General features: G+C 47.4%; 1 protein-coding gene across 1 annotated transcript in view; it reads right to left on the reverse strand.

The window, feature by feature from the left end:
• Positions 1–219: 219 nt before the first annotated feature.
• MMP17 (matrix metallopeptidase 17) overlaps positions 220–22,230 on the reverse strand; it is a 162,012-nt gene continuing 140,001 nt past the window's right edge. The window contains exons 5-10 of the mRNA XM_082204144.1: positions 20,465–20,641; positions 19,439–19,538; positions 14,502–14,584; positions 10,081–10,233; positions 3,860–4,117; positions 220–958 (exon numbers count right to left, since the gene is read on the reverse strand). Of these exons, the coding sequence (XP_082060270.1) occupies positions 633–958; positions 3,860–4,117; positions 10,081–10,233; positions 14,502–14,584; positions 19,439–19,538; positions 20,465–20,641 (1,097 nt within the window). The 3' untranslated portion in view covers positions 220–632. The remainder of the gene's footprint in view (positions 959–3,859; positions 4,118–10,080; positions 10,234–14,501; positions 14,585–19,438; positions 19,539–20,464; positions 20,642–22,230) is intronic.

Consider the following 22,230-nt stretch of genomic DNA (forward strand, 5'->3'; position numbering starts at 1 on the left):
AAGGGCTAGATTTTTGTTCTCAGTCCTCCGCCCGTGGAACCACAACCACATTTTTGTAATGGTGCCTTTTCCCCTTTCCTTTTCACGATTACCATGCAAACAGAATCGGCCACCAACATACCCAGCCTTTCGCCTCCCGCCCCTGCCCACTATAACTGACAGCGGTTTCCTTCTTGCTGTCTTTCAAATGTCCAAAGCAATATAGACCTCTAATGAATATTTCCGATGGCAAGATGAGAGTCTTTATTCTTTTTTTGGGGGGGAGGGGGAGGTGTGGTGGGACAAGGAAGTGAGGAGACAAGGATGGTCGGGGAGTGAGAAACCCACAGATACTGCTGTCAAAGCTCATTAACTTAAAATAACATTATTCTTTTTTTCATATTTTTTTTTTTACAAAAATAACCAGAAAGGGGAAATAAAATAAAATAGAGGCTGTTCACTTCTCATGGAGAATCTGAAACATTTTCCTTCACGTTCCTAGGAATGTTAACTGTGTCGCTCATTTTAACGGGCGTGTTGCATCCTGTGATTTTGTTCTTTGTTTTGCTTTATTTCTAAAAAAAACTATTTCATCCCTTTTATTTGCATCCCTGAATTGCTGCGGTATGTTCTGGTCCACCTGACACCCTCTGTCATAGCGATCTCTGAAGCTGTGCCGCTGTCCAAAGGCTGGCCAAGGCAAGGCCTACGCAGAGTCTGAGAGCTGCGCCGGATGAGGGCCACCCGGGAGAGGAAGACGTGCAGGAGCAGACTTCGCTCTCGGAGCGGCTCTCGTCGTGGTGCCCCTGCCTGGACCGGCCCCCTGTCCTGCTGCTCTCGGCCGGCTCAGGCGAATCCGCCTGCATGTCGCTGCACACCAGCCAGTCTCTGGCAATGGATTGTGGGTAACCAGGCTCAGCTTCCAAGTCACTGTCCATGACTTTCCAGTATTCTTTTCCCTTGAAGAAGTAGGTGGCCCCTGGAAAAGGAAGCAAAAGGGGAACCTGAGAAGAGCCTATCTGTCACGGAGCAAGTCAGTCAGTAAATCACACAGTTCAAAGCTGGAGTTAACTCGTTACAGTGGTACCTCGCAAGACGAACGCCTCGCAAGACGGAAAACCCGCTAGACGAAAGGGTTTTCCGTTTTGGAGGCGCTTCGCAAGATGAATTTCCCTATGGGCTTGCTTCGCAAGACGACAGCCCATAGGGAAATATCCGGGACAGCGGGGAAGCGCAGCGCGTCTTCCCCACTGTCCTCGGACCTCCTCCGAAGCCGGGCGGCGGGGCGGGAACACCTTCTGAAGGCGGGCGGGGGGCGAAAGTCTTTGTCCCCCCTGCCTGCCTTCCCAGGGGCTTTTAAATCACCCCGGACAGCGGAGAAGTCCTCCGCTGTCCAGGGGCAATTTTAAAATGCTGCCCGCCAGCATTTTAAGATCGCCCGGACAGTGGAGAAGTCCTCCACTGTCCCGGGGTTTTTTAAAATGCTGGGGGTGGGAAGAAAAGCTCTTGTCCCCCCCCCCCAGCCTTCAGAAGAGGTCCGGGGACAGACTGTCCCCGGACCTGGTCTGAAGGCGGTTTCCCTAGGAACGCATTAATTGATTTTCAATGCATTCCTATGGGAAACCGTGCATCGCAAGACGAAAAACTCGCAAGACGAAGAGACTTGCGGAACGAATTAATTTCGTCTTGCGAGGCACCACTGTATTAGAAGAACATGATTTCCACAGACTCGGCTGGGTTTCAGGCCTACAGCTCATACCCTGTAGGTCCTACGCCATGAAATCAGTTGCTGAGATTAGAAGTCTGCCTTCCTACAGCCATCTATGTCTCCTCCCCTCCAGGGCTTCTTCCAGAGACTGTGCCTGAGTGCAGCCCGCCTTTACTCCACCCATTTCATCCCTCTCCTGGTTTTGGGAGTCAGAGGGAGAGGGGACCTTGTTGCAGCAGGAGGAGGGACACTTGTGACTCTTCATTAGCCTGATTCATTTCTGCCTCTTGACTTCCCTCCTCCCACTTGCCTGCTTCTGCCTCTGATTCTCGACTGCTGTCTGCCATGTACTCCCCCAACTCACTGAGCCCTGTTACTCCTTCAGCTTCCAATAGCTCCTCTTCCTGGTCTTCTCCCTCTGACCACTCATCATTGTCCCACCACCGCTCCCCGGGCTCCGAGCTTTCTTCCCTTCATGGTTCCCCAGCTGGTTCCTCCCATCATTCCTCTCTGCATCTAACAAGTCCATGCCACTTGCTGGACCTGATTCATCTAGTCTGGTCTCCTGTTCTTGCAGAGACAACCAGATGCCTATGAGAAGTCCACATGGAAGACTCAAGCAGAACAGTGCTCCCTCTTCCTTTGTCCGTATTCATTCATTCCCTTTTCTCAGAAACATGTGGACTGGAATCGTACTGTCTTTTCATTGAAAGGGCAATAGCTCAGTGACAGAGCACAGAGCCTTGTGTGCAGAAGGCCCTAGGTGCAACCCCTGGCACATCTGAGCAGGGCTGGGTGGCACATCTGTCTGAAACCTTAGAGCGGCCTTTCTCAACCTGTGGGTCAACAGAGGTTGTTGGACAACAACTCCCATCACCCCTAGCTATCAGGACCAGTGGTCAGGGATGATAGGAGTTGTAGTCCAGCAACATCTGGGGACCCGAGGTTGGGAAAGGCTGCTATAGACAATAATAAGCTAAATGGTAGAGTATATGGGAATTTAGGATGAGTCCTGTTGCATCAGGGCAAAGGCCCATCTATTCCAGCAGCTTGTTCTCACATTGGCTGCCCAGATGCCTATGAACATGCTCAGTAGCCACAGAATGCTAGCTGACCTCTGGGTGGAGAGAATGTTAAGGGGCTGAGCATGCAGGGCAGAATGTTGGTTGATCCTTGGGAGGGGGAATGGAATGCAGTATCCTGGCAATGGGCATGGCCGGTACCCTGCATAGATGTGTTCCATGCGGCAACCTTTTGTTGTAGGCCCTGCATGCATATTTGAAATACAGTGGTACCTCGGGTTAAGTACTTAATTCGTTCCGGAGGTCTGTTCTTAACCTGAAACTGTTCTTAACCTGAAGCACCACTTTAGCTAATGGGTCCTCCTGCTGCCGCCGCGCTGCTGGAGCCCGATTTCTGTTCTTATCCTGAAGCACAGTTCTTAACCTGAAGCACTATTTCTGGGTTAGCAGAGTCTGTAACCTGAAGTGTATGTAACCTGAAGTGTATGTAACCTGAAGTGTATGTAACCTGAAGTGTATGTAACCCGAGGTACCACTGTATTGCAAATTTTTCAATTTTAGTTTGAACTTGCAAACTGAAGGCAGATAGACACATACAGTGGATGCTCGGGTTGCGAATGTGATCCGTGCGGGATGCACATTCGCAACCCGCATCTGTGCGTCTGTGAATGCGCGGGTTGTGATTCGGCGCTTCTGTGCGTGCGCAAAGCGCGATTTAGTGCTTCTGCGCATGCGCGACTGCCGAAACCCGGAAGTAACCCATTCCAGTACTTCCAGGTTTTGGCAGTCCGCAACCGGAAAAAACACAACCTGAAGCGGATGCAACATGAGGTATGACTGTACTTCATAGGTTCCATTGCATAATTATTCTCCCTCATACTAGGGCTTCCAACATTTATATGGATAGTTGGCCATTTCATGCATCCATGGATCAAAACAATTAGGCCATCAAGAGGTTTGCTGTGACCACAGCAAAAGCGTGTGCAGCTATTTACACAGTGTTAATTATTTTAATTATTAAATACAAGTTGGGAGGCACACACACTCATTCTGGCCTTTATGTTGTAGCATTCTGAGCACAGGGCGACGTCTCACCAGCTTGATGTACAGCCCCTCCCTCCTCCCGTTTGATCCAGTGCTTAACACTTACCGTCGGACCATCGCGTGGCATCATCCAGCCCACTGGGGACCCCCTTCCACAACATGGTCTCCAAAGGATAGCCAGGATCCATCCTCCGCTCGTGGTCATCATAGCACCAGTAGAGAGTGTCCTTAAAGAAATAAGTCTTGTCATTCTGGGCCCAGGAAAATGCGGCGTCGATGCCTCCCGGCGGCAAGCCAAAATCCGAGATGGGCCGGGGGTAACCTTCCTCCACATTATTGTCCTTGAAGACCCAGTATCTGTCCCCTGGGGAGAAGAAACAGACAGGTAGGTAGCAATGTCATTCCTGCTTCACAGAACAGAGCTAGCTTCTAAAAAAGAGAGAGGCTGTGGTAGTCTTTAGGTCTGAGTTCACAACGCTCCAGGAGGAGCAAATGCCCAAATGTTAAGCACACGCGCGCGCACACACACACCACTTGCTGAGGAGTCTGTTTTAATGAGGATGTGTGCACATGTCTGTGCTTTTCTACTGATGTTGTGTGTTTTTTATTGGCCAGGGGGACGACATCCTTACTGGTGCATGAAGGCAAACACGTTCCCTTCTCACGAGTTTCTAGTTATTGCATATGTGAGTTTAAACCACAAGAGGGTACTGTTTGTCTAGCAATCCAGCAAGCACTTGTTTGTAAGTCTCTCTAAGTTAACTTCACCCCTAAAAGCTGAACTTTTTCGTTTGCTGTTCTCTACAGAGAACTATGCTATTTCTCTCCTCAGCCACTCATTGTGCAGATAGTTCCTGCATGAATAAAGCCTTTGAGCTCCAAAAACTGTGAATGATCTTTTTCAATTTAACTCACTCAAGCTGTAGGTATGGTAAAACTAGAAGCATCACCATACTCTTATATGCCTACTCAGGTGCATCAATCCGCAGAACTGGACTGCTACAAGTGCCAGACAATGTCCATTTCACACTTGTAAGGAGGCATCTACTCTATGGAACCCCCTGCCAATTGACATCAAGCAGTCACCTTCAGTGTACACTTTATAACACCTGCTAAAAACATTTTTATTCAGGCAAGCTTATCCCTAGATGTTTTAATCTGTCTTTGGTTATTTTTTATTTAAATTATATTTTGAATTCCTAACTTCCTGTTTCTAACTCTTTCAAAGACAATTTTAATTAAAACAATTTTTTAAGCACTTGAAGGTTTTTTGTACAAGCAAGTGATATATAAAATTGTTAAATAAAATGAACTCAGCTTTTCCCAACTTGGTGCCTTTTAGATGTTGCTGGACTACAAAGCCCATCTTCTCTGACCAAATGGTCATTCTGGCTATGGCTGATGGAAGTCCAACAGCATCTAGGGGGTGCTAGGTTTGGGAAGGTTGGAGGAACTAAACGTATGTCCTCTAATGAGTTTCTACAGTGTGTCTTCTTCCACAGCAATATTTTAGAATTTATATATTAAGAGATAGTAACAGCATTTGAGCATAATGCTAGACCATGGTATAGCCTCTCCACAGGATCCCACTTTCCGTCTCTGTTTCCTGCAGCCTCAAGGAGGAGATCGGAAGCTTCTGCTATGGTTATCCATTAGCTGCAACTTAGCACGTTGTCCTAAACTGTGGTTAATCTTAAACATCCTTAATACCAGCTTCATAAACAATGGCTTGGCTTGTTTTTACTAACTAACCATAGTTTATTGCCCAGATTCAAATGACATGGCAAACTGTGGCAACTCAGAAATGGAAGCAAAGCTTTTCGATCTCGGCCTTGCAGCCAAGGGAAGCCTAGGCTTGTTCCAAACAAGCCCATTAACTGGAAGAATGTTCCCAACTTGCTTAATGGCCACCCTTTGAGATAAATGCATTGAGATGGAAATGGGAAACCCATGGCCCTCCAAATGTTGTTGGAATACAACTCTCATCCTCCCTGACCAGGGGCCATGCTGACAGAGGCTGATGGGAGTTGGAGTCCAACTCTCTAGCCCTGCTGTAAGGTAAGCAGAGTCTACCTAGACAACTTGGAGACGTCTGGAGGACTTAAGGTCTGCTGTAAATTAAAATGCTGAGGCTCTTACTTAGATTATTAGCGGGAGATTTTGGAGGAGTTGTGAATCTAAAATAGAAATAAGTAGAAATACTTTATTGTCACTGTACCACTTGTTTACAGTGAGATTAAACGACCCCCCTCCCCCCATCTCTAAGTCCTTGTTACACTCTGTGTGCTGTTGTACGACCACCAACCCAGAACATCAACTGCAATGTTGCTGTCTTCCATTCAGCAGCCTCATGGCCCACTGGTAGAAACTGTTCTTTAGCCTGTTGGTGCGGCTTATCATGCTTCTATACAGGCAGGAGATTAAAAAGGGGCTGGCCAGGGTGTGAGTCATCCCTGAGAATGTTCCTCGCTCTTCTGAGGCAACGGTCTCCTGCAATAACATCTAGCGGACTCAGGGGGCAGCCCATGATATCATGTGCTGTCTTCACCACCCTCTGTAGGGACTTTCTGTCCATGGCTGTCAAACCAGCGTACCACACAGTAATATAGTATGAGAGTGAGGAGATTTCATCCCTCCCATACCCAAGAATCTCCTGATGATCTCCTGATGGTCTCTGCTGACTCTCCAGAGAGGAGGAGGCGTGTCCTGCCTATCTACTTATTCTGCCCAGCAACATATCAGTGTGAGTGTGTGAGTGAGAGACAGTCAGTCAGTATATCAGAGAAAGTGAGAGTGTTAGAGATTCTAGAGATAAGATTGCTGCTAAGTGCAGCTGCAGACTCTCAGTGTAGCATTGATTTATGCTTAGCATATTCAGCTCTGTATATAGTTTTGTATCATAGTTGTAGTTACAGAATAAAAGGAAGATATTCCACAGAGCTGCTCTCCGAGTGGTTTATACTCCGCAAGACTCTGCAAAACTCTGCTGCGCAACGACTGTACTATTGAGACAGTGAATCCGGTGCTCTCAGCTCTAAGCTGTGAGTCCACAGCACTGTGACCTGTTCCTGTGAGAAAGAAGGTCTCTGGCGGTGCTTCCCAGCTCGCCTAGCCCAGTCGGGGTTGAGGTGCATAAGTCCAGTTGGTGCACTGGCTCTAGGGCGATGCTGACAGAGAGAACACTTTCTATTGTGGACTGATAGAAGGGAATCATCAGTTGCTGTTTAACATTGTTCTTTTGCAAGACCCTAAGGAAATGAAGTCTCTGTTGGGCCTTCCTAACCACCTGGGCTGTCTTGACCTTCCAAGTAAGATCTTCACTAAGATGGACTCCCAGAAATTTAAAGGAAGAGACTCTCTCCACACGGTCCCCGCTGATATACAAAGGGGCTAGCTCCCCTCTCTTCCTCCGAAAGCCCAACACCAATTGTCTTGCCAATGTTTAGGTGCAGATTGTTCTCTGAACACCATGTGGATACCTTTTGAACCTCCCCCCTGTATGCAGATTCATCTCCGCCTGTAATTAAACCCCTTATGGTGGTGTCATCAGCAAACTTAATAATTGCAGTAGATGGCAAAGAACACCTCCTTCTTACCTTCATAGACTAGGGCTAAGACTACAGTATTGTCAGGTGTGGGGGAAAGGGAAAGGGAAAGACCAAGGAGACTTCTCAAGGCTGTGTGTGTTTTGCCTTTCAGTTCTTGCTCGCTGTCGCTGTCCTTTCCCGATTAGCCAGTGGAGGGCAGCATTGCTCAGTCGACGAGCCAACACCAGGCTCGCCTAACAATATCCTTGACACATGTATAATTCCATGTTTGTGTCGTGTTTGCAATAAAGAGGACTAATCCCTCTCCCTGTCAACTCCTGCCATGCCATCTGATTTCAAGGGGAAGAAGACAAAGATGCAATTTCTTATTGTGTCAGTGACTTTACGCAGAGGCTTTCTAGGTGAGTGAACTGCGGGGAGTGTGCTCACTTAGCAGTGGAGCACACATTGGCAAGCCTGCGTGTAATTGCCAGCTGCCATTCTCGGATGCTGGCAGAACAAGGTGTCTGGGTCAGAAGGAGGGGTGGAGGAGAAGTCTGGTTCAGTTTGCACTTAAAGGTAAACACCTGTGTGATTCCTAAATGAACCAAAATGCAGCAGTCCTTTGAAACTTGCACTTTTCTGAATTTTGCAATGCAGTTCTCTAGCCAAGTGGAAGTGAGAGCTGGACCATAAAGAAGGCTGACCGCCGAAGAATTGATGCTATTGAATTATGGTGCTGGAGGAGACTCTTGAGAGTCCTATGGACTGCAAGAAGATCAAACCTATCCATTCTGAAGGAAATCAGCCCTGAGTGCTCACTGGAAGGACAGATCCTGAAGCTGAGGCTCCACTACTTTGGCCACCTCATGAGAAGGGAAGAGTCCCTGGAAAAGACCCTGATGTTGGGAAAGATGGAGGGCACAAGGAGAAGGGGACGACAGAGGACGAGATGGTTGGACAGTGTTCTTGAGGCTACCAGCATGAGTTTGACTAAACTGCGGGAGGCAGTGGAAGACAGGCGTGCCTGGCGTGCTCTGGTCCATGGGGTCACAAAGAGTCGGACACGACTAAACAACTAAACAAAAACAGCCAAGTGTCATGGGCTGGTGGATGCAGAGGAATGGTGTAAGGAACCAGCTGGGAAATCCCCAAGGGAAGAAGGTTCAGAGTCCTGGGATTGGTGGTGGGGCAATGATGAGTGGTCAGAGGCAGAAGAGGACTGGGAGAAGGAGGTAGCAGAAGAGGGAACAGGGTTTAGTGAGCAGGGAGAGTCTGTGGCAGAAAGAAGTCCAGAATTGGAGGCAGAAGCTGAAGCAGGGGAGGAGGGAGCCCAAAAGACAGAGAGGAGTCAGTCTAGTGAAGAATAATGGGTGTTTCCTCCAGCTGCTGTGATAAGCTCCCTTTCTCACTGCTCTCCCAGAACTAGAAGAGGCATGAAAAAGGTGGAGGAAAGGTTGACTTCAGGCAGGAACAGTCTCTGATTTTCAGTCTCGGAAACTGATCCATGGGGCAAGACGTACTGGAGACAAGCTGCTGTGTCATCAGGACTGGCACTCCACCAAGTCTGGGCAGATGCTGTTCTTGCTAATAAAGAGTTAACTCCAACCTGAACAGTGTGATTTACTGATCGGCTCACTCCTGTCATAACAAATGAGGTGTACAAAAAACGATATGTGCTGGAGTAAAGTGCACACAAAAATGCATATATGAATAAAAATAGCAAACAAAACTGCATTGCACTAGAAGAAGAGGAGTTTGGATTTGATATCCCACTTTATCACTACCCGAAGGAGTCTCAAAGCGGCTAACATTTTTCTTTCCCTTCCTCCCCCACAACAAACACTCTGTGAGGTGAGTGAGGCTGAGAGACTTCAAAGAAGTGTGACTAGCCCAAGGTCACCCAGCAGCTGCATGTGGAGGAATGGGGAGGCAAACCCGGTTCACCAGATTACGAGACTACCTCTCTTAACCACTACACCACACTGGCTCCTGGGGGGAAATTGTTTTTCGAAAATGTGTAGATTAGGAAAAATTGTATTAGAATAAATTTGCAGTAAAATACTAATGAATTTGCAGCAGGATATATATATATATATCACAAATTGATGTGGACATGTGAAGAACTGAACCTAAGATAGGGAAAAAACAAGAAAGTGAAACTTACATTTTCGCCCCATCCAGAGTCAGAAGGAGTTGGTGAAATGTTGGCTGGAGGCATGTGGTGACAACACCCGGCGCAGGCCAATGATGTCATCAATCCATGTCAAGCACTATTGGCCCCCCAGTGATGCTCTTAGGACAGGACTTGAGGGCATTTTGGAGTAAATGAAGTGATGAACATTACCATCTAAAGCTAGAGTGGGGAACTTGTGGCCTTCGAGATGTTGTTGGAGTCCAGCACCCATCATCACTTCCCATTGGCTAGGCCCATGGGATTTGGAATGCTGTGAATGTGTGGAATGCCACAGGTTCTCCACCCCAATCTAAAAAGTGGCTTCCTTGCAAAACCATGCATTCCAAAGTCTAAAATTACCCAGGTGAGCCACAGCTCACCACAAGACATTAGCAACATGCAGCTGGGAAAGCCCAGGAGACTACTAGAGTGATGTTCAGCTTGATCATCTGGAATCAAACCAAAGCTTGTCATTTGAGACAAGTAATTTTCTTCCAGCTGAGCAATCTGTACTCTAAAGCTTAGAGATGAGGCTCAAAGAGGCTTAAACACAGTGGGGGAACAAAGAATCTGGGAATGCTAAAGAAAGGGTCACCTACAACTGTGTCAAATGCTTTCTCTTACCTTTGAAGAACACAATCTTGTGGTCATGGGTTCTCTCATAAACAGCATCCACACTGTCCAGGTTCAGAGGCAGCCCCCGCCAGAAACGATGGATCTGAGCTGGCTGGAGGGAGACCAGATGTTTGTTGCGAGTCAGTCTCCAGAAGTATTTGCCTGGATGAAGAGGCATTGGTTAGTAGGAGATTGTTATGTACTGAGTTGAATAGGATCCAAAATGCAGCAGTCTGATTGGTCCTAGAACAATAGGATCCAAAATGCAGCAGTCTGATTGGTCCTAGAACAATAGGATTCAGAATGCAGCAGTCTGATTGGTCCTAGAACAATGCAGCAGTATGACTGGTCCACAGGAGCCACCCAATCCAGCTCCAGGTGGAAGTGAATCCACAACCTGATTGGCCTACAGAAGAATCCCAGAATTAGCCAATCACATGCAGCCCATTGTACAAATAATGTATATAAAGTAGATATTTTGGGGAAACTTTCATTCCTCCTCACCACTATGAGCTGAATAAAGAGCATGAAATCCACACTCGACTCCGAGTAGATTCCAGAGATGCAACTCTTTCCCCAGGGGCACTTCTTTGTCTCCCTTGACAATTTTTTATTTTTGCAGCCCTCTGAACAACAGCTGGTTGAAGGAAGCTTGTGGAACTTGTGGTCAGAGCCCGAACAGCCTTTGTGGTTTTGTTAGCAGTCTCATGGGTAACCTCCTGTTCGATGCACATGCAGCAAAAATCCCATGGGAGGCGGGGAAATGCTTTGCTAACTCAAGACGGCCCTTGCAAGTCTGTATTCAAGGTGGCTTGGCTCCTTCCTGACTTCTGCAATTCCAACAGGTGGTGACGTAGTCTTTCAGAAAATTGGATCCTAGCCTAATAGGGCAGAAGGCAAAAGGGGGGGGGGAGCCCACACCACAACCCCCTCTCCAAGCTCTTCAACATCTGCAGGGCGGCTCAATTTTTTTCTTTTTAAAAATACAGTTGTAAGGATTTATTTCATCAGCTGGTAATTATGCAGCACTTTGCATATTTGTTTTATATGACACGGGCCGATGCATGAATAATGCATTGGAATGCAGTCTGGATAGCAGCAATTACAAATTCTTTGAAGATGGTGGGGTTTTTTCTTTTTAAAAAGGACGGGAAAATTAAAACCTCAGCCTTCGAATTGGGTGCCCTTTGCATGTTTATGGGAAATGCATGCAATTAGATGGAGATGTTCTTTGCATCCCTAATGAAGCTTTTGCTACAAAAAGGGCAGCTTCCCAGTATTTCTGGGAGAAATATCGCCGGGTCATATCATTCCTCCCTAGCCTCCCCCACCGAAAAGGTATTAAACACCCAAAGTTCAAAGTGTTCCAAAGCTAATTTGTCATAAATGCTGTCAGGAACACAGGGGAAGTGTAGCTTAGCGGGAGAGAATATGGCCTGCATGCAGAAGGTTCCAGTTTCTTTTCTGGATAATCTAATCCAGGTTTCAGACTCTTTCCTACATAGAGAAGAGCAGGAGGAGCTCTGCAGGGGGCTGACTAGTTAAAAAGCTGCCAACCTTCAGAAGAAGACTATTATACTCTTTTGATGGGTATCCTTGCCCCTCTCTGGTTGCCTCCCTTGGGTCAATTTCTAGAGTGCAAGATGCACGGGACATGGGCCTGTCCTTTCATCACTTGCAAAGTGAGATTTACGTGGGTGGCATTTATTATTCCTCCTCCTGGAGGAGCCAGCAATCTCCGGGCCTCACCATCTCCATCTGCAAAATGGGGCTAATAGTGCTGCTGTCCATTTCACATGGCTTCTCTAAGCATGTCAGGAACTGGGTGGTGGCTGAATGCTGAGGAGTGGGGCACCCGGAGAAGTGGGGGTTGGAGACTGACTTGGAAGAAGGGATTGGTGATCCGTAGGAGCCTGTTACAGCTGGGAGACGAGAGTCAGAGACAGGAGAAGGTGCAGGACTGGAGAATGAAGAAGAGGTGCAGAAGGAGAGAGAGATAGGTCAGGCTGGTATTGCGCCAAGGGCTTCCACACTTCCTCCTCCTCCTCCTCCTGACCCCACCTCTCCTGCCCCACTGTCTCCCAGGACCAGAAGAGGAGTGACGAGGGAGGAGCAGAGGCAGTTTACAAGCAGGTTACAAGCCAAGGTCAGGGGTGAGGCCTTTTAGTTGCGGCAACTGCCTCATTGGCTGCACATCTAGGAGAAGTTGGGAGACATAGGACTGATGGATATGCCTTTCCCTAACTTGACAATGAAGATTATATTCCTCACTCTGGATATTTCGTGCCTGTCAGCGCCAAGACAAAGGGCTACTATTGTAATACTGAACGTGAAATGTTCTGAACACACCATAAATACTAAATATGATGATGCAGTTGTTGCTAATGATGACATTATTATTATTTATTATTATTATTATTATTATTATTATTATTATTATTATTATTATGGGGGCGGTTCAGGTGGCGAAATGTACAAATATAATACGGGTTATGTCAGGCTGTCAGCAAATCAGTAGAAAAGTGACGCTTGCTAGTATCCTATTAGAATGATAGTACACTGGAGGCAATGCATCCATGTCGGTTATTGGGGCAGGAAGAGATTAATATACAGTATATATAAGATCTAAAATACTTGGCTCAGTTAATCTCTTTTAAGAACCATGATAAGTTACAAAGAACAAATGGGTTGTTTTACATTGAATGATGTTGACTGCCTTTCCATGATTTGCATTTAGCATTTGGATAGTGTTTGTAGAACAGGTGAATTTTTGTAGTGGCTGTTTTTCATAAAAAATAGAATATTTTATTCAAAACATTACTCCTAATAATCACATATCGTCGTCATCAGAAAGAAGACTACAATGAAAGCAGAGATGGCTTGGAACGAATGCTTTTGCAGTCAGAAAGCATCTTAGCCAAGGAACCATTGGAGATTCTCCAAATTTTGACTGCACAAGAGCTCTCACGGGAGAGCAACCGAAGGCGAGGCTGTACCCAGGCTTCTCTGCTTCTCTTCCTTTTTTTCACTCTCGGACACGTCTTGCGAGCAGCTGTTGCAGAGTGTGATGCCAGATGGGTTGCATCATTAAGGCACACATAGCTGGAGTGTCAGAGACTTGAACAGAGTCTCAGGCTGGGGAGACGGAAGCCTTAGGGAAGGAGCGGAAGGGGCCTCATCCAGCCTGGTGCCAGCATCCTAGAACAAGCACCAGGGCCTTGGCAGGGCTCGCTGGTACTGCCATGGGGCTCCTGTGGCGGCTGCAGCTCTTGCCTCTGCCTTGCTCATCTGTGGCAGCAGCTGGCATAGACTAGAGAGGTGACCTTTGCTTAGGGCTCACACACTAGAAGTTGCCATCATCATCACACCAGCCCTGCCCCTACATGCATACCAAGTCAGACCACTGATTCTTCTACTCAGGGCTGTCTACACGGGTGGCACTGTGGTCTAAACCACTGAGCCTCTTGGGCTTGCTGATCGGAAGGTCAGCGGTTCGAATCCCTGCGACGGAGTGAACTCCCGTTGCTCTGTCCCAGCTCCTGCCAACCTAGCAGTTCGAAAGCACGCCAGTGCAAGTAGATAGATAGGTACCACTGCGGTGGGAAGGTAAGCAGCATTTCCATGCACTCTGGCTTCCGGCACAGTGTTCCATGGCACCAGAAGCGGTTTAGTCATGCTGGCCACATGGCCTAGTGTAGGAATGATCGCTGGGTACGGAGCACACTCCCCACCTGCAGGCAGCCTCAGCTGTCTGCACTCATGACCTTGGGGTGTGGGGCACACTCCCCCTCACAGATAAAGCCACAGCTGTCTGAACATCCTGCCCTCTGTCTAACCTTTTGCGGTCTCAAGTCTGCGGTGTCCTGTCTGTGACCTTTGTCTCTGAGACCTTTGTCTCCTTCGTCATACACTGTGCAAGGGGAAAATGATGTGGTGGAAACAGGTGCCAAAATCGATTTGTACCACCCCGCAATCTTGGGAGTGGAAGATGTGTAAAGGTCATAGCCCAAAATGTATCTGCCTGGGCTTGCATATTGTGTCAATAAAAGGAGCCTCCACAGAGCTGGCCGGCAGCTTGCTTGCAGCTCACCTGCATTATCAACTTCTGCCTCATGTCCTTCACTTCAGCCCAGAAAGCTGTCTGTGGACAAATGCCGGCTCCCTCAGCCTGAAAGTGAGATGAGCGCCTCAACCCTATAGTCACTTTTGACTGAACTTAACTGTCCAGGGGTCCTTTAGTTTACCTTTCCCCCCCCCACACTGACCGGCAGTGGCTCTCCAGGGTTTGAGACAAGGGGCCTCTCCCAGACCTGCCTGGAGATGGCAAGCATTGAACCTGCTATGATCGTTCCCCAGCTAGTGTGGCCTGGAAGCAAACCCCAGCAGCATGCTGTTGTTGTTTTTTTAAAGGAAAACAGCCACATGCTCACCTTTGAAAAAGAAAGCCTCTCCTCGAATTTGAGCCACTGCGTCAAAATGCGTGTTGCATCTGTTGGGCACGTCTCTTCTGAGCCTAATGGAACACAAAGCAAAATGGCGCTGCTTATCATTCGTGATGTCATAGGTTCTGTCCAATCAGGCAGGGCTACCCAAAGCTGTCAATAGCTAGGGCACAGTTGTTGCTTTTGCTCCCCCCTGCTCCCCCCAGAGGAACACTTCTTTATTGCACTCAAAAATGTGTTTTAGTTTCTTGGTTATCTCTGAGAATACGGGGCATTCTCCTTGCTACTGCAAGAAAGCCAAGGGCACCAGGTCTAAGAAATTCAATCACTGGCATCTTCATAAAAAAAAATAAAAATCAGGTTGCTGTGATTTAAAAATAAAATAAAAATGGCAGATGATGATGATGGACTATATGGAACTTGCCGAACTGACTGGGAGACTCCGAGACCAGAGAGAAGAGACGGTGGAAGAAGATTGGAAGAAGTTTAAAGCATATTTGAAAAAAAAATATATATTAATATTTAAATCTTAGAATAGCTTTGGAAGTGGATATAGGCTGTGGGGTTAGAAGTAGAAGATAGTGTATTTTAAAATAGTATTATTTGTAAGTGATAAAATGTGAAGATTTTTATGGTAAAAGTAAGCGTGATTAAAAAAATGGTTAAAAATTAGGATATATATAAACTGCTAAAGATGAGGTAAAATGAAAATCAGATAGGGGGGACTTGGGGAAGCTCATGTAACAATGTTTAGAAAAAAGAAGGATAAGACAAGAATTTATTTGTATTGTTTGTTTTTCTGTTTGTGTTGTTTAGTTGTGTTATAAAATGAATAATTTTTTTGAAAAAAATAAAATAAAATAAAAAATCCTTTGTCTGGTAATTAGTCTACCAGAAGCTGCCCAGTGGCCCGCATTGAACATTATACATCATATACCTAATTTATGCCCTTTGGATCCGCATCTGTTCCAGTGCAAGAGATTTAGCAACACATGTAATTCTGAAATCAGCAGGATTTGAAAAGGTTTGCGTTTGTCTGGATCAAATATACTTTGGAGTTCTTCTTTCAGCTGAAAATTTGGAGGTGGTGCTGATGGACTACCTCTGCATGGAGGGTCCTTGCCAAGCTCCCTGCCCAATGGCAGCTGGTCCCACTGAAAACGGGTAAGGCAGAAAGCAGGGAGCCTCAACGGTAGATGGAGCCAGAGCCAATGGCAGATGGAGCCAATTTATTCTACTTTTGTCAGCGTTCTCCTCCTTGAGTTCTACAAGGGCAACACTGAGATGAAGGAGAAGGAAGCTAACCGGCCAGCTCCAGGGGACCGAGGTGTCTTCAGAACCCTCAAAATCTCTGGGCAAGGGGCCAGGCTCCCTCAATGTTGAGGGGGTGGAGGAGGCAGCTCCCAAAGGTTGGCCTTCCCTTCTGTCGACCTCCTCGACTCTGGTGCAACCCTCTGAGGAGCCCCGCGTGCTGGTGCCAGGTGTGTGTGATGTCACACATGTGTGATGGCCTGGGACTCGGGCTCGGACTCGGAACCAGAGGAGTCTCAGTCTGCACCAGATCCTTTGCCTCAGGCATCATCTGAACCAAGTCTGGGGCCTGATCCTGAAGAGTCCCAGTCTGCACAGGTTCCCCTGCAACAAACACCAGCTGGGCCGAGTCAGGGGCCTGAGCCTGCCCTGGCTCCAGATGTGGGGATTACCTCGTTGCCTTCAGCTGGGCCATCACTTACAGCTGCTCCACTACTGGTTGGGTCAGGGGAGGCTGAGGTGGCCCCTGGGTCTAGTAACCCACCAACCTCTCCTGAGCTGCAGAGACTAAGGTCTGAGAGAAGGAGAGATCTGAGTACTTGCAGAAGGAGTGCTCGCATTCGGGCGAGACAGGGAGGTGAGTCGCTGGGGGATCAGGACCGGCTGTTACCCCGACAGAGATAAAAGGCTGTCAGACCCCACCCCAGGTTGTGGGAGCAACATTGCTGTTTGCTATAACCTGCCTGAGACCCTGTGCCCGACCTAGCCTGGTTTCCTGCCTTGTGTCCTGCCTGGGCCCTGTCGGACTGACTCCTCACGGAATCCTTGAATTCGGGACTGGACCTGGACCGTGTTGCTCAGGTTAACCCCTGGGCCCAGCACATGCGCGACAGCCCCCTGCAATGTTGTGTGCAACTCGGTGCCTCTGGCTGGGTGTAAGTAAGAAGGCAGGTACTAGGGGACTGGTTGGGTGCAAACTAAGGCTGGTGAGGCAGGGCCCAATTCACACCAGTAGACCAGCCTCCATTGCCCTATCTCTTATGATCTTTGGAGAATCCCACATGACACACAAGAATCATAGAATCCATAGAGTTGGAATGGACCCAAGAGATGTCTAGTCCAACCCCCTGCAATGCAGGAATCTCAGCTCAAGCATCCATGACAGATGGCCATCCAACCTCTGCTTAAAAACCTCCAAGGGCAGAGAACCCACAACATCCCGAGGGAGACCATTCCACTGACAAACAGCTCTTGCTGTCGGAAAGATTTTCCGTATGTTTAGTCAGAATCTTCTTTCTTGTAACTTGAAGCCACTGCTTCGAGTCCTACCCTCCACAGCAGGAGAAAACAAGCCTGTTCCCTCTTCCAAGCCCTTGAGATATTTGAAGATGGCTACCCAGCTCCTCAAAAGGCTTGGTTTCCAGACCCTTGATCATCTCAGTTGCCCTCTTCTGCACACCTTCCAGCTTGTGTGGGGCTTTTTTCCAGGGAGAACTCACGGGAATTCAGTTCTGACACCCCTCAGGGGGCGCCATTGCCACTCTTCTGCACGCAGAAGACTTACCATCTGCTTGTTCTTCTTCTTTGCTTCAGACATAGCTGAATAAACCCTTAAAAATATTTTTAACCTCTCTTGCAGGCCTGAGCTCATTCTGAGCTTTAGCCAGTCTGACCTTCCCCTGCAACTGTTGGCTACTTGTGTAAGCTCCTCCTTTGTGATTTCCCCTTCCACTTCTTAACATGCCCTTCTTAGCTCATCTGTAAGCTCCTTATTCATTCACACAGGTTTCTTTAGATCCACTTTTCTTCTTGTTGGAACTGTCTGCATTTGGGCCTTCAATATTTCTCCGTTTAGAAACTCCCATCCATCTTGGACTCTTTTGTCTTTGAGTATTTCTGACCATGGGACGTCACTCAATATCTCCCTAAGCTTTTTGAAATTGGCCTTCTTAAAGTCCAGAGTGCGTGTCAGATTACACTCAGCTTTCCCTTTCCTCTTGTGAAACCCAGAAAGACACGATCACTTCCTCCCAAGTTTCCAAGTACCTTTATTGAACCCCCCTCCCCGCAAATAAACACCAATACCTCCCCCTAGATTTATTTGAGCCCTTCAAAATTGTGCCAGCCTTTCAGCCACCAAGTGAAACTGTGCGAGCGGAGAGATCGTGCAAATTTCAGGTGAGGAAGGGCACCGATTAAAATTTCATGTATGGCGAGTTCCCCCGAGAGTGATGGCGGACGAGTTTTCCCTGTCGTGCTGAGTAAGCTGCTGTGATACAAGGTGACTTGAGGGCACGGAGAGGGAGCTGAACTTCTCTCCACCCTGCTGGAGTTATTGAAAGGGTGGACTCTGGTTTCCAGAGGAAAGAAGAGCCAGGAGATGGCGGTCCAGTCTAGAACAAGAGTAGCAAAATAGTAGCATGGATGGGGGAGGACCATAGGTCAGTGGGAGAGCATCTGCTTTGGGTGCACAAGGTCCCAAGTTCAATCCCTGGCATCTCCAACTCATGCTGGGGGAGCCCTCTTTCTGAAACCCTGGGGAGCCACTGCCAGTCAGTGTGGGCAATATTGAGCTAGATAGACCAAAGGTCTGACTCATATTAAGCCAGCTTTCAATGTTCCTAAGTTCAGCAATAGGTACCCATATCCTTTTCAGACCATTGCATGGAGAATAAAAGTAGCTCATGAGCCTACAGAGACGAACTATCAGTACAAAGGATGCCTATCAATGGTCCAGGCGGTCTTCTCCAAACTGATGCCCTCCAGATGTTTTGGACTTCAACTCTCATCACCTCTAGTCACTGGTCATGCTGACTGGGGCTGGCGGGAATTGTCATCTGAAACATTTGGAGGGCACCAAGTTGGGGAAGGCTTGTCTAGAAGGCACTCAGATACCACATCAGCTGGAGAGAGGTGGGTTCAGATGTACAGTGGTGCCTCGCAAGACGAAAAGAATCTGTTCTGTGATTCTCTTCGTCTAGCGGTTTTTTCGTCTTGCGAAGCAAGCCCATTGACGGATTAGCGCTATTAGCGGCTTTTAGCGGCTTATCGGCTTATCGGATCAGCTGATAAGCGGCTTAGCGGCTTAGAAAAAAGGGGGGGAAGGAAAAAAAAAACAGCAGGAACTCGCAAGACATTGTCGTCTTGCGAAGCAAGCCCATAGGAAATTCGTTTTGCGAAGCACCTCCAAAACGGAAAACTCTTTCGTCTAGCGAGTTTTCCGTCTTGCAAGGCATTCGTCTTGCGGGGCACCACTGTAATTATTTTGTTTATACCTCACTTTCTAGGCAAAATGGGCTCCCATACCATGCTCATATGCCTCCTGAGTGAACCTGCTCACTCCTTCTCTTGCCTCCCACCCACATGATTTCTATCGTTCAAGGGGGAGGATGAGAGCTGGGTTCTTCATCAAGCAGGGAGCCTACTTGAATAGCCGGGAAGAGCTGTAGCTTAGTGGTAGCACATCTGCTCTACGTGCAGATGGTCCCAGGGAAGGGATTCAAATTCGGTTCGAAATTCAGAATTTCAGTGTTTGCAAATGCGGATTTTGGAACTCCCGCTCCTGTACTTCAAACTCAAAGTTTGATTTGAGAATTCCAGTTCTGTGCCCTACGCTTGCTTCTTTTCCACCGAAGAAGATGAGGATGGGTTGTTGACTCCTGAACTCAACTTACGGAACAGTGGAGCGATTCTCCGGTAAGTCTGGCAAGATGGGGTGGTCCTCTGTTTTCGATATTTCAGGTTTGGCTGTTGGGGACACAGACTCCCTGACCCCTGCATGCAAAGACAAGGATGAATTAGACCAGCAAGGGGTGGCTTATCCATCTCGGGGCAGAAGTAGAGAAAAGTCAGGCAAGCAGACAGACTGCCCAGCCAAGTTTTTCATGGGCTGGCAGGTCTCCTGCCTCACCATAAAAGCATGAAACCCTGTTCTGAGGAGAGTCTAGTTCTCCAGCTGATTTTTTTCTGGGGGCAGGTACCCTTCAAATGCAAAAAGAACGAAATGCAAAAACTCAAAACAGAAAAAATAACCCAGAGGCTGGAGGAAATTTGTGATCCTATCAAATGCCATAGAGGCCCAGGCTGCAAGCCCTATTGGTGAGGTGTTGATTGCATTCGGCCTGCTCTCTGTACCACCTCCTAGTGACTGGAGCAGGGAATTGCAAGCAGTTTAGGGTTGGGTTGAGCCAATAGCGTGGGCAAACTCATGGACCACAACAGCAAAGAGGTCTATCATACGGGTGCCTGAAAATAACAGGGTGGTGTATAAATATCAGATCAATGCGGAATCCTCTTGGCTATGTCAGGTGATGCCAATGAGCCAATGGCATGCCACTGGCTGCTATATAAACCTTCTAGATCTGCTATGCTCCTCCAGTCTGGGCCATTCATAATTGAAGGCTATTCCCTCTACTCCACCTACAGCGAGGATAGCTCAGTCAGTAGAGCACGAGACTCTTAATCTCTGGGTTGTGAGTTCAAGCCCCACATAGGACACAAGATTCCTGCATTGCAGGGGGTTGGACTAGATAGCCCTCGTGGTCCCTTCCAACTCTTCAATTCTATGATACTTGCCAGCCTATAGTTCCAAGCGCCTGACATCTCCGCTGTGCAGGGAAACGGAGCCATGCCTCCTGGTTTCTCAACACCAATTCTTCACCCAACCAACTTGACATGTGCACAAACAGACCCGGGCTCACCATAGAGTTGCCATATCCGGACTTTGTCATCGTAAGGCAGGTCATACTTCAGGGGATCTCCGACGGGGCCCTGGTAGTACGGCCTCATGATCGACTCTATGGCAGAGATGTGGGTCAAGCCAATGGCGTGGCCAAACTCGTGGACTGCCACGGCAAAAAGATCCATCCCATGGGTATCTGAAAATAACAAGGAGGCAGGGAGGCAGATGCACAAAGAAGTAAATAAATGTATAACTGGTTGACCTCCCCTTCCTTTTGCAAGCACACACATTGCAAATCATATGCAATTTTAAACAATAGAGTGGAGCTTCTTTCCCTTCCCTCTGAGTTTGTTTACGCAACAGCGTAAAATATAGAGAAAATCGTCAGCAGGGTATCCAGAATACAAAAAAAGCAAAAAGATGACAGCGTCGATCAGAATGCAATCAAAAGAAAAACTAAGAAAGGAATGGAAATGTGTTGAAGAATATATTGTACAAAATCATTCTATTAGAAATCTCTGGGTAAGTATAGATTGAACCCATTAAGTTAAGAAGCTATGTTTTTAATAGATGAATGATCATTCTAATGAACAAAACTGAACACAATATTAGAGTTGTTCTTTTTTTAAAGTAACAAGTTGGATATCACACATGTGGGTGAAGGAAGTCACATGGGTATTTGGGTAAAAGGGGAGGTGGGTATAGGGTTAGGTGTGGGGAATTTGTAGAAATAATATATTATATGTTATGTACAATGTTGAATGTGTATGACAATTAACATGTACAGTCATACCTCGGGTTAAATATGCTTCAGGTTGAGCATTTTCAGGTTGCGCTCCACGGCAATCCAGAAGTAACGGAATGGGTTACTTCCGGGTATCGCCGCATGCGCATGCGCTCAAAATGATGTCACGTGCATGCGCAGAAGCGGCTAATCACGACCTGCGCATGCACAGATGCGGGTTGTGTTCTACTCAGGATGCGAACGGGGCTCTGGAACGGATCCCGTTCGCATCCAGATGTACCACTGCAATGTGAATTTTTTTTAAAAAAATAAAAAAGAATAGCTTGCTATATCAGGCTAATAGCCCATCTAGTTCAGTATCCTATTCTCAGAGCAGCCAACTAGATGCCCCTGGGAGACCAGGAAGGAGGATCTGAGCACAAGAGTAACGCTCCCCTCCTGTGCATAGCTGTCAACTTTTCCCTTTTCTTGCGAGGAATCCTATTCGGAATAAGGGAAACGTTGACAGCTATGCTCCTGTGGCTTCCAGCAGCTGGTACTTAAATCATTGCTCCCTCCAGCTGTGCAAGCAGAGCAGAGCTGTCATCTCTAGGAGCCATTGATAGCCCTCTCCTCCATGAATTTGCCCAAGTCCATGAATATGTCCAAGCCATCTAAGTGGGTAGCCTTCACCACCTCCTGGCAGACTGATTTCCACAGGTTGACCATGTGGTGCATGCATAAGTACTTTTATCCGCCCCAAATCTTCGGATGAAAACAGAAAATGCCAACCTCCTCCCAGTAATAATTTATAATAATAATAATAATAATTTATTATTTATACCCCCCCCATCTGGCTGGGTTTCCCCAGCCACTCTGGGCGGTTCCCAACAGAATATTAAAAACACGATCAAACATTAAAATCTTCCCTAAACAGAATAAAAAAAACCCTTCCAGTAGCACCTTAAAGACCAACTAAGTTAGTTCTTGGTATGAGCTTTTCGTGTGCATGCACACTTCTTCAGATACATGCACACGAAAGCTCATACCAAGAACTAACT

The sequence above is a fragment of the Podarcis vaucheri genome, assembly GCF_965113315.1.
Source record: "Podarcis vaucheri genome assembly, chromosome: 16".
In the NCBI taxonomy this organism is placed as follows: domain Eukaryota; kingdom Metazoa; phylum Chordata; class Lepidosauria; order Squamata; family Lacertidae; genus Podarcis; species Podarcis vaucheri.